Source organism: Perna viridis, chromosome 4 (genome assembly GCF_037379345.1).
Source record: "Perna viridis isolate PV_CMFRI_1.1 ecotype Kerala chromosome 4, ASM3737934v1, whole genome shotgun sequence".
Taxonomy (NCBI): Eukaryota; Metazoa; Mollusca; class Bivalvia; order Mytilida; family Mytilidae; genus Perna; species Perna viridis.
Window position 1 is genome coordinate 52,197,056 of NC_142448.1, and position 12,418 is coordinate 52,209,473.

Genomic DNA, 12,418 nt, shown 5'->3' on the forward strand with positions numbered 1-12,418 from the left:
CACAACCTTTTGGGGTTTCTTTATGGCTTTTAAGGAATCCCTCAATTTAATCTTTTGGAATCCACATGTAATTGTGTATACCATGAAATGCAACTTAAACTTGTTTAAAATGTATATTATATCTCATTTCAATGGTTGGTTAGTATAATGGAATCATCTTGCCCATATGTCTATCTGTCATTCCATCTGTCATTCCAGTCGTCATTCCATTTGTCTTTCCATTCAATATTCTGTCCATCCAAATATTGTCCCAATTATCGACTCCTGTATGACTGATGGTGTATCTAGCATGACCCCTGTATGACTTGGGGTATACCTAGCACAACTCCCTGTATGACTGGTGGTATACCTAGCATGACTCCTGTATGACTTGGGGTATACCTAGCGTGACTCCTGTATGACTTGGGGTATACCTAGCATGACTCCTGTATGACTGGGGGCATATCTAGCATGACAACATGTGTTGCTTCATCTTGACTGTTTCTTTACTTTCAATTTTCAGTTTTATTAGCTCACCTGACCGTAGGCCAAGTGAGCTTATGCCATCACTTGGTGTCTGTTGTCGTCGTGGACAAATTTAAAAAAAATCATCTTCTCTAAAACTACTGGACTGACAGGTTATAAACTTGGCATGATTGTTCCTTAGGGTGTTCTGCACAAAATGAGTGTTCGGATTTCAGATCCATGAAAAAACATGGCCGCTGTTACTAAAAATAGAACATAGGGGTCAGATTGCAGTTTTTTGCAAATAACTCAAAAACCAATGCCTTTAGCAAATTTCTGGCATGGATTCAGCATCATGAGACGTACCTATGCCAAAATTTTCAAAACAATTGGTCAACTGATGTAGGAGTTATGGCCTCTGAAACAGTTTTTTTTGCATTTTTCGCAAGAGCAACTTTGAAAATCTTCTTCTCATAATCCATTGCGCAGAATTCAATGAAAGTAGGCATATATATTCCTTAGGGTATCCCACACAAATTGACAGGTGGAATTGTTAATGCATGAAAAACCATGGCCTCCATTACTAAAAATAAAACATAGGGGTCAGATGGCAGTTTTTAAATAACTCAAAAACCGTTGCCTTTAGCAAATTTGTGGCACAGGTACAATTGTTAAGCATCATGAGAAGGACCTATGCCGAAATTTTCAAAACCATTCATTGACTAATGTAGGAGTTACGACCCCTGAAACAGTTTTTTTTTTCACATGTACAACTTTGAATATCTTCTTCTCTAAAACCATTTAAGATCATTGAATGAAAATAAGCATAATAGTTCATTAGTGTATTGTGCTTAAAATGACTGTTTTGATTTTTAATCCGTGAATAGATATGGCTGCCTATACTAAAAATGGAACTTAGGGGTCATACGACAGGTTTTTGAAAAAAAATCAAAAATTGTTGCCTTTAGCAAAATTCTGGTTCAGGTCATGAAATTGCTATGAATAATTTTAGTTGATTTTAACTTAGCCTGTCTCATTCCTCAAGTTTTTCAAATAAGCAAATTCAAATGGTTAACCAGGTGAGCAATTCAGGCTCTCTTGAGTCTCTAGTTTTACTTTGTTAAATCATGTCTGTAAACTATGGTCATATTTATATTTATTTTTTTCAGTTGATCTGTAGCAGTTCTGATACTTACAGGTTGATGAGATGTTTAGAAGAACTGACCAAAGAATTTGAAATTCTTAAACAAAAAGATGGAAAAATACGGGTAAAAATATAAATTGTACAAATTTTAACATGAACTGATGGTTGTTAAAAGGATGTTAATTCTCCAAAGTACTGGAAACTATTCATTTGTTTTGCCAATTTTTATTCTTGATACATTGATCATGTTTTATTTTGCGCTGTATTTTATTTACAATGCACCTCTGTGGTAATGGTTTTATGCCCCTGATTTTACTACTTATCTCTCCTTACATTTGTGCAGAGGACGCTTACCCTACTGGTGCACCTGGTCCATGCTCCCAGTTTTTAGTGGAGTCTGAGTTGCTCATTTGCTTTTGTTACTTTGTATGTACGATTTTAGTTACTTCATGTTCTTTGTTGTGTATGTCTGTTTTCCATGTCGGGTCTTTGTCCCTGGATTACATTCTTTTGATTACTGCTATAACCTTGTTTCCCTTGATTACTCATACATAAAATAGTATTAGAAAATGAATTGTCTCCCCTCGGAAAGGTTCTGAACTTCTAGTTTTACACTTTAATGTTGCAGAATTATACTGATAGGTTGTTTTGTACTTGTCATATAATTTTTTTTCACCTAATACTGTTACATGCTCCAGTGTGATGAATATTGTAGAAACTTCAAATTTTTTTTATTTGTTTCAGGGATTTTCAGAGGCTGAGCAGAACAAACTTGACATATTAAGATTAGGACTGACTAGAAATCTAGCAAGAGCCATTGTAGAAGAAGGAAGTATTAGAACAACTTGACATAGCTATCTGTGATCAGAGGACAGAAAAAGGGGGAATATCAAGGATGTGTGGATTCAAAGGAGAAAAAAAGGGGGTTGGAGTAATATTTTGATGAATTCCTCTTTGTTTTTGTTGTCTTGTGTATGATTAGACATTGAAGTATTTGGACAAGCTGTAAACAAGGACAGGAAAAAGGATGGGGTATTATCAAAGATATGATACATCAAAGGAGAGAAAAAAAGGGGGGGTTTATGGTATTTAATTCTCCTTTAGTTTTGTTGTCTCATGTTAGATTGGACATCACGTAAAATATATGACAACCTGACAGGAGTATATGAAATAAGTGTTGAATTATTTTCCAATATTTTTATGTGGCACGATATCTGATTCGATTTCATGTGAAAATGCTGAATGACTTGTGTTATTTTGTAGTCAAATAAATTCAGGTTGGTTAATACTAGTGCTGGGAATTTCCACTGGTATTTAAATACAAATTAAAAAAAAAAAATGAAATTTTTGACTAGGCATTATTACTTAATAAGGTATCAGATTCATAATTCCCATTTTTTTGGGGAATTCTCTGCAATATATCCATGGAAATCCCTGTATTTCCCACTGTGATGGGAAGTATGATTATTTCTCACAATTTCACCAACCCTGAAATAAATGTTATTTAGGAAAAAGTTGAATCAAGAGCATCAACTTAAAAATGAATAAAAAAAACATAAAGATGATTCATTGGTTTTTATTTAACTGCAAAATATGGTCTTATAATATTATGATGCTGTCATTGTTTGTGTCATATCAAGTATGTGTCCTCCGTCTATTAACGTTTCGTTTTCATGCTATACATTTATTGTCCCTGCTTTGCTACATTTTATTGTCCCAGCTGTGAAGTGACATGGTAATGGTAGGCTTTCATCTATCCTTTAGGTTTTGTGGATGCAACTCTGGAAATCTTTGACAGATTTCTTTGGTTCCGTGAATTTTGTTCTTCATGTTATGGGACTATATTCAACAAGTATCAACAACAGAAACATTTAGATGAAACAATACTGTATACTATAATTTATTGTTATGAAGTGGAGATGTGTAAACTTCACTGCCTTTTTTTTCAATTTTTTGGGGGGGTATTGGATTTAAAATTATTTTCAGCACCTTTCAACAATACAAGACATTGTTGATGAAGCTCCCCAGACACTACAGGAAGGAGTCGTGTTATATTGGTATGATGTATTGATATGAAGCATTATTATGCATACTTCAATGCCACTTAGTTTTGGCAAATTTTGTTTGAGGTATTGGAAGAAGATATTGTGGACGAAACTTTCACTATGATGTCTGCATCTAAATCATATATCAATTATCTAGCTATGCTATACTTTCACATAATGATAAGCTTTTCTGCATTCAGATCTGGACTTTTTCGGAAATCATACATTCAACACTAAAATCCACCAAATGTAGCCAAATCAAGAACGATAACTCTTGCAAAGTGCAAATTTAATGTACAATCTATATAATTTTTTTCTCAAAAGCACAACAACAAAATGACAGACTAAGACTGGTTATGTGTTCAGTGACTGTTTCTTAATAAGAAATAAAATAAATTTGGTGGGTTTATGACATGCATGAATCACCTTCTGTCTGATATTTAGAAAGACTGATACTAAAACGTATTTTGAACTGTTAAGGCAAGTTTCACTGTATAAGTGCTCAGGATATTGTTAGTAAAATACAGTAAAACCTGCCTAAACCAAACAGAATAAACTGGAAACCTGTCTTAACAACCCAGGAATAAAAACCTATATTGCAGTTTGTAGCTAGACTCTGTGACCCCAAGATGTTTAAAATGATAAGGGGATAACCATTTGATTCTGAAGGGAGGCTGGCAATTTTCGGAAATAAATATTCTGGCTTTGTAAAGTTGAAAATACATATTCTGGACTTCCCAGAAAACAATTGTTTTTTTACCTCAGTCCAGATACATCATACATTCATATATTCTGACCCCACATATTAGACTATAAGAGACAACTGTCCCCATGTTATTTTGTTCACCATGTCATTGTTATTTTCCTCTTCCGTCTACCCTCGACATGACATCTTATAAGCAACTTCGCAGGTGTTTCTAGAAAAGCAGAGGACGCTTAGCCTACCGATGCACCTGGTCCATACTCCCAGTTTTTAATGGAGTATAGGTTGCTCGTTTTACTTCTGTTTCTTTGTATTATTTTGGTTACTTTATGTTTCATGTTATGTGTTTCTATTTCCCCAGTTTAGTTTTATTTCCCATGGATTATATTTGCGTTGATAACATTCGAATCTTGGATCCCTTGAATTTTCTTGTAGACAATATGAAGCCAGGTGCATTCTTCTTGGGTCTGCAACTGCGGAGACAGAAGATTACACATTGACTGTCCCATGTCTCAGATTGTTTAGCACATTGGAGCAGTACAAGGCATGGCATCATTTTTACAAAGTTTAATCTAAGTTTATACTCTGAAATTGAATGAAAAATGGTAAGGATGTTTAAATGCTGTATTGATTAATCATACTTTTAGCAGTTTCCTTGTCTCCATGAAATCCGTCACCAACAAACAAATGAATATATTAGTGAACCACAAAACACGCCCCTAAGAAAATAGAAACTCATATAACCATTGCCTTGTAAAAACTTAAATACAATCTACTCACTTCCCTAATCAAATTCTCATGATATACGAAATATTGAAGACTAAACACACAAGCCACCATGATAAAGCTAACTTACTATTGTATTAAAACCTTTTACAATTTTTTTGCTGAATCACCCAGAAACATTGATAAATAGTAAATAGTTTTATTAATATATAAACAAACATTTGACTAGTATCCAGGGTGTAGATTCGACAATATTAATATATTTCACCTATATGAAATTTATCATTATTTTCTATGTACATTTCTGTAAATACAGACTATATCGCATCAACATATTACTATAGTATAGAGTCAGTTCCTAAGTTACTGACAGATGGCGGGATCGACAATGTTTGTAACCCAGTAAGCTTCAGCGTCTTACAGCGAGTAAAATTGTTAACTTCAGGAGATAGATTTGACCCACCCGTCATTGAGTGACCATTACCTGACGAAATGCCTCCAAAGGGAGATTTGAACTTTAAATTATGTTTTAATCTGTTTTATAGAAAGTTGAAATCTTTTTGCCAGTCGTTAATAACTACCCAAGGAAGTTCGTCAGGTTATAGTCAGTCTATCAAAGGAAGACCGCCGCTTTTCCCTGATTTAACTATTTTTCTCGCAGTAACCGGAGTAGTTTGTGGATGTGATTTGAAGAACATACACACATCTGTACAATTCACACTAGAATATCCAAGAAAGCTCCAACGTTTCATTTGGTAGCCTGTGGCATTAATTTGTAATACATATAACGAAAATGGATAAGGTGCATACAACAACCCCGCCCGGATGAATTTGTACATTTTATTATAGTGTTTACCAAAGAGACAACAACCCCACCGGGATGAATGTGTACATTTTGTCATAGTGTTTACCAAAGAGACAACAACCCCACCGGGATGAACATGTACATTTTGTTATAGTGTTTACCAAAGAGACAACAACCCCACCGGGATGAATGTGTACATTTTGTTATAGTGTTTACCAAAGAGACAACAACTCTACTGGGATGAACGCGTCCATTTTGTATATATAGTGTTTACCAGAGACAACCCCCCCACCAGGATGAACGTGTACATTTTATTATAGTGTTTACCAATGAGATGAGGAAATTCGGTCGTTCATTGACAAAGTCCCCCATGTTAGCTCCACCGTTATAGATAGCTTGTAGCTATACACTGTACAAATTTAACCATGGAGACGAAGATGTGGCAGGACGACCTTCCTGCGTTGTAGTAGGTTGTGAGATTTAAATAGCCAGTTAATTGACTTGGCTAAAGGATTAATTATTTAGCCGAATCGCTGGCTTGTCACCGAACGGTCTACGGTTCGATCCTCGGTGGTGGAGTATAGTTCTGTGAGTCAAATCATGCTCTCCCGTTCATTTGGCGTCCAACTAAAAAAACCCACGGGGTTTGGTTAGCTATTGAGCTAGTGTTAGAGTCGTTCGTGATACGAAGACTCTTAAGGTGGGGGAAAATGTGGCAGGACGACCTTCCTGCGTTGTAGTAGGTAGTGAGATTTAAATAGCCACTTAATTGACTTGGCTAAAGGATTAATTCTTTAGCCGAATTTGTTTGTCGCTGGCTTGTCATCGAGCGGTCTATGGTTCGATCCTCGGTGGCGGAGTATAATTTTGTGAGTCAAATCATGCTCTCCCGTTACAAAGAAATCACTATTACACTTTGAAGAATTCGTAATGAAAATATACGATTCACCCATATAGAATAACTGTAATTTTAATATAATTTTGAATTATTCTTCTAATTTTGTCAAAAATCTCTTAACCTTTCTCCTTTACGGAAAAATGGAGAGAACGGTATGACCCCCTCCTTTGGACAAAAAGGGGATAATATAGAAAAGGAACAGATATGGTGGAACGCGACGCATGCTCAACCATATAACCTTTATGAAAAATATTAAATACCGTCAGAGTCTTTAACACCTCTACGTAAGCTCTGAATGTCCCCAACAACAAAAATGCATGGTAACAGACCGATGACACGTCCTCATGATCATAATAAACTAAAAAGTCAAATTACGACACGAAGACACATTAATGACCAACATTTGACTGTGGCAGAATAAGATACGTCATTACAATGTATAACAGGGTTTCTTCTTGCAAGTAAAATTTGGGAAATAAAATGTCGAATTGTTTTCTTGCACATAATTTGTTTCTCGCAGACATTTGATAAAATATCATTTTTTACATGTATTTTCTATTTAATTCATTAATATGTAAAAGAAAATAATAAGTTCCATTGTTTTCAAAAAGAATCCCTTGACCCTTGGAAACAAGCGCAATTTAATGAATATTTGTTTACAGTCGTACTGTGATTTTTTTTCTTGCAGGGGAAAATAATATGTTAAACAAAAATACTGTGATAGCCGCCTAAACTGGTGTTATACAAGTGATTACACTAAGCGAGATACTATCAATAAGTCTGCCTTCACAAAAAAGCTAATTTGGTTTCATAGCAGAAAGTACACATTTGCAATTCTTGAATTCAACACTTTTAAAAGCAACAAAGAACCCGAGTACCGTTAATTTGTATTGAAGTTGTAAGTTTGACAAAGCTCAAAGACCAAAATAAAATTGTTCCAATCGACCATCTCCTCTCCTAGTAAAATCCCATTTTTATTGAAGCTTGATGCGATTTTCTAACATATTTGCAATAAAAACATAATAACAATATTTACTCATTTTTGTCATTTTTAAAAACGTTCCTACGATATTATTTTTTATCTAATTGCATAATTTGTTCGGTTTAGATAAGTGTCTAATGTTCAGTTATTCAGGTTCACAATGCAACTGATATATTAAGTACCAGTCCAAGTAAAAGAGTATTCAAGGGAACCAAGGTTAAAGCGGTTATAAAATTCAGACGCAGCCTATTGTAGAGGTGATTCATGGTGTAGAAAACCCAACGATGTTTTCTTGCTTAACATATGCTAAATTCTTGTTTAACTATAATCAGATTTGTATTTTTGAGGATACCATTCGTTCTTCCTCACTTAAATCATCCAACTCAATCCAAGTCAATAACGGTAACTCTTGCAAAGTGCCAATTTCCCACACAGTCTATATATATATATGTTTTTATATTTCGAAAGTGCAACTACCGAGTGACAAACCATGACCGTTTATGTGGTCTGTAACTGTTGCTGAATGTGAAATATGAGCAAATCCGGTGGGTTTTTGACATGCACGAATCACCGACTGCCTGATTTATATAAAGACTGCTACTTAATAAGAGACTTTGAAAGTTTCTGTTTCAGACAGGTTTTCAGTTTAGACAGGTTTCAGTGTATATGATTAGAGAATTGTTAAGTATATGTAATGAAATAAGTAGTATGTACTTGGCTTACCAATGACTAATCATAATGGTAGTCCAAACTGATAAATTTCAAAAGATTAAGAAATTGATTTGCTTTTAATAATAGAATGAACATAATTGATATTTATTTTCCAGTGTGATTATTGACAACTACACTGATAGTAGTGTTTGAGTATTTACACCTCAATCAGTCTATAAATCATTTGATCGAATCGATTTCTCTTCGTTCACTTTTTTTGGCCGTGCAGTGATTTTCGTCTCCGTCCCTCCGTTCACCTGGAATATTTGATATTGATATTAGACGTTGAATGTGGAGTATAGACTAGCATTTTTCATCCCGGTTGGGGTATCGTCTCTGTGACATATTCACCGTATCAATTCTCGTTATATTCATGATTCCAGTAAGTCAAATGGCAAAATAAAGCGTCTTTGATTTTTTTATTGATGGATTGATATTCAAATATACCAGCTGCTCCTGTGGTGTAATATTTATTTTTCCAGATTTATTTTGGACTTTACTTGATTATGAATCGGATTAGTGTTCGGTAATTTTGTTGTAACCCTTATTCTTGTACATGTACTTTTATAAGTATTTGAACTGTATGCTATATACAAGGTAAGATAACCAATATGTTCGAGGTTACAGACCCTTACTAATGTGTATTACATGCATATAACAACCTTGTTGCAATTTGTAAATTTGTAGATGATATAACTTCGTGCATACACAATTTTATTTACCCCTAATACATTACTTTATCCAGAGGTTAGGGTTGTTCCGGTGGATGAAATCCCCTTTTGTTGGAACATTTTTTGAATTTCGTGCTTTTATGACAAAAACAACCAAAAATGTTCTCGGACGTCCTTTCAAATTCTTTGGTTTTAGCTGAGCCTATTACTTGACTTGCTTCACCTTCAAAAAAACCCCATTCGGATATAGGCTGCATTTTTATCTGCACACGTCTGGTGGGTAATGATTACTTCCAATTGACTAAATTGTTGTTAGAAGTAGTCTTCATTAGTTATATTTTTGCCTGATGTTAAAAGCTTTTGTCGGAAAATAACAGTTGTTTCATATTTAATTGCAGATTCGCATAGACAAAACCTATCTACTGAAATATTTTAGTAACAAATGAATAGAAAAATAGAAAGACGAAATATGTCTCTATCACACGGAAAAAGTTTCCTCAAAGTAACGGGGGTATTTGGTAGATATACCCCGCATGAAGATAGCATGTGTGTTCCTCTTTATCAGCTGTTTCTAGGCAGTACTGCCGCGAGAATCCCTTTGTTTATAACGGTAATGGACAATTTGTAAACACTTGTCAATTTCAGCGTTGATTGATTAGAAAATTTTTATTTTGTCACGATCTTCAAGGGAATTTTTGTTTTAAGAACAACGTAAAATAATCCGCAATGTCATTTGTCGTGATGGGATTATAGCTACTGGTACCCTTGCCTTAGTTCCCTTTTCGATTGGTTGATGGGCCTGGCGGAAAGACAATCCGAAATTGAGCTTACCAATGCTGGGGATTTGTAAATGTCGTTTCCTTCCAGTCCAATATTGAACAGAACACTGAATTTTATGTTTGAACAAATTGAAAGAATATAAAAAGTACCAATATTGTTCAGTGATAAATGTGTAATATCACCAAACAAACAGACACACCAGCATAAAGTACTTCAAAACAATAATTTTCTCAGACTTGTACAAAACACCGTTCACTTTTCTCGTGTTTTCTGCATATTTCAGCTTTTTCATCACACTTATCTCGGCTCCAAATGTACTGATTTTGAATTTGGTCCGTTACTTTTGTTTTGATAAGGTATACGTTAAGTATATTTAGTTACTATCAGATATTTATATATATACACATGTATCATATATTTTGATTGACATATACCTTTTTGTTAATGCTTATAAGTGCTTGTTTAAACCATGTATTGTTTACCTTATATCACATACCCTATATCACACCTCTAGACCTGTATCGCATACCCTATATAGCGCCCTTTCGCAGACTATACTTGAAATATACATATAGATATAATGAACATGAAATGTCAAAATCTGTATCACATGCTGTATTAACCCTCGACCTATTTCATCCCGCGGGCCGGTGATCCTGGGGTGATATAGAAGTCTCGGGTTGATACCGCATGTGATACAGATCTATTCCGTGTTAATTTTGTGAATGATCCGGGTCGTGTCTGCGACTGGGTGGTTGAACATGCCATACATTACCTTTTGGAATGCCCATTATATTTAGAGACACGAGAACAATTGAAAAATTATACTGCCTTTTTACCAGAACTAACAATCGAAACTTTGCTTTTTGGAAATGACACCTTATCTGATGATTAAAACAAAGGTATATTTAAATCAGTTCAATCATTCATCAAACAATCAAAGCGTTTTGACATAGGATGATCACAGCAAGCAATTTTAACTTCATCCTGTTAATATTTCCCATATTTTCTCTCTTTTATTTTAGTTCAGGTAACTATTGCCACATATATTGAAATGACAAGTTCATCACATATGATAACATATATACTGTTCTTGATTCAGTTATGTCACAATTGATTAGTTGTTTACATGGTATATTATGCTTTATTGCTGACGTATGTCCACAAAATATTTGTAATTAATTATGTGGAAAGGACCTTTGTTAGTTGGTAAAACATGTTTAAACTTAAACAGATTTTAACATGTAATATCCAGCATGTACGTGTGGGGTATATCTAGCACGAAAACAGATCAACTTCATGCTTATTTTGTGTGCGTGCACCTACGTCAAGTATATAAAAGAAAATTTCACTTCCAGTTTTCAAATTACATATGAAATAACTAGGTAATCACATCTAAAGCAAGTTCAAACAAGAGCTTCCGAGTATTTATGCAACTTCATATATCTACCAAACGTTTGTGTGATTCTTATTTACGATTCAACTTGAAAGTGTTGTTCAGAAGTCGTTTAAAAGTAATTTAGAAACATTTAAGTGAAGAAAAGATTTAAAGGAAATATTGCACCACGTTCACATAAACAACTCTTTAAAGACTTTTTGGCAAAATGATTATCGCGAATGGAGACATTTGTCTAATACACGAGTTGCTCATTTGTAAATCAAAATTCATAGACATTTAGATACATTATACAAATGTATGTTTGAAAGAACTAGCACGCAAAATTTTCTATAATAATAAAATAATATCATTATAGCTTTACCAAAACAATCGCTAAATAACGTTATCCGCCTACATATATGTTTTTTTGTTACATGTGATTTGGTTTTTTTAATGAGGACACCAAATAGTCAAAGCTACACTGTATTTGAACTTTTTAAATCAAAACATTTGTTTACGTAAATGATTCAATTATTTCAAAGATGCTTAATTTGCATTAACCTTGAAAGAACAATATTTCTAGACATTTACTATAGACAGTTAAGGCATTGGTGAAGACATATCATGATTCTCCCTACACGTACCTTATATTATTGAGAAAAAAATATCGTAAATAACGTTTCATATTTGATTATTAGTCATACCATGTTTTGCTTTAATTAATAATTGTGTAATTAAACATGTGTACCGCTCAAGTGGTAAGTTACCGCTGGTCCCTTTCCAAAACAAATCGATATGAAGTTTCCACTTAGTTCCTGTTTCCTTTACTAATTTTTTTATATCTTTGTCTATTTTTACCAATTTAAAACAGGAAGATGTGTAAAATTTGAAATTTGTTTTTTAGTAATACCATCAATGGATGTTTTTTAAAGTGATAAAATGTGCATATGATATGTGACAACCATATATAAATATGCAACAAGTGAGTGGAGAGAAAGTAGTATTGCCAATTTTACTTGTAGTACTTGAAGAAAATTTTAACAAACATGGAAAGAGCAATTATACACTCGGTAATATTACGTATTTAAAGATTTGATTTGTTTTTCATCCAACATAATGATACAGTATATA

General features: G+C 33.9%; 1 protein-coding gene and 1 long non-coding RNA gene across 2 annotated transcripts in view; one reads left to right on the forward strand and one right to left on the reverse strand.

Moving 5' to 3' along the window:
• Positions 1-3,153, forward strand: part of LOC148620490 (nuclear pore complex protein Nup85-like) — a 34,840-nt gene extending 31,687 nt beyond the window's left edge. The window contains exons 21-22 of the mRNA XM_088581399.1: positions 1,614-1,712; positions 2,333-3,153. Of these exons, the coding sequence (XP_088437525.1) occupies positions 1,614-1,712; positions 2,333-2,437 (204 nt within the window). The 3' untranslated portion in view covers positions 2,438-3,153. The remainder of the gene's footprint in view (positions 1-1,613; positions 1,713-2,332) is intronic.
• Positions 3,154-8,516: 5,363 nt separating this feature from the next.
• Positions 8,517-10,632, reverse strand: LOC148620491 (uncharacterized). The gene is made up of 2 exons (XR_015921820.1): positions 9,181-10,632; positions 8,517-8,715 (listed from the first exon to the last, which is right to left on the reverse strand). It is a non-coding gene; the product is annotated as an uncharacterized LOC148620491 (long non-coding RNA).
• Between the last annotated feature and the right edge of the window lie 1,786 nt (positions 10,633-12,418).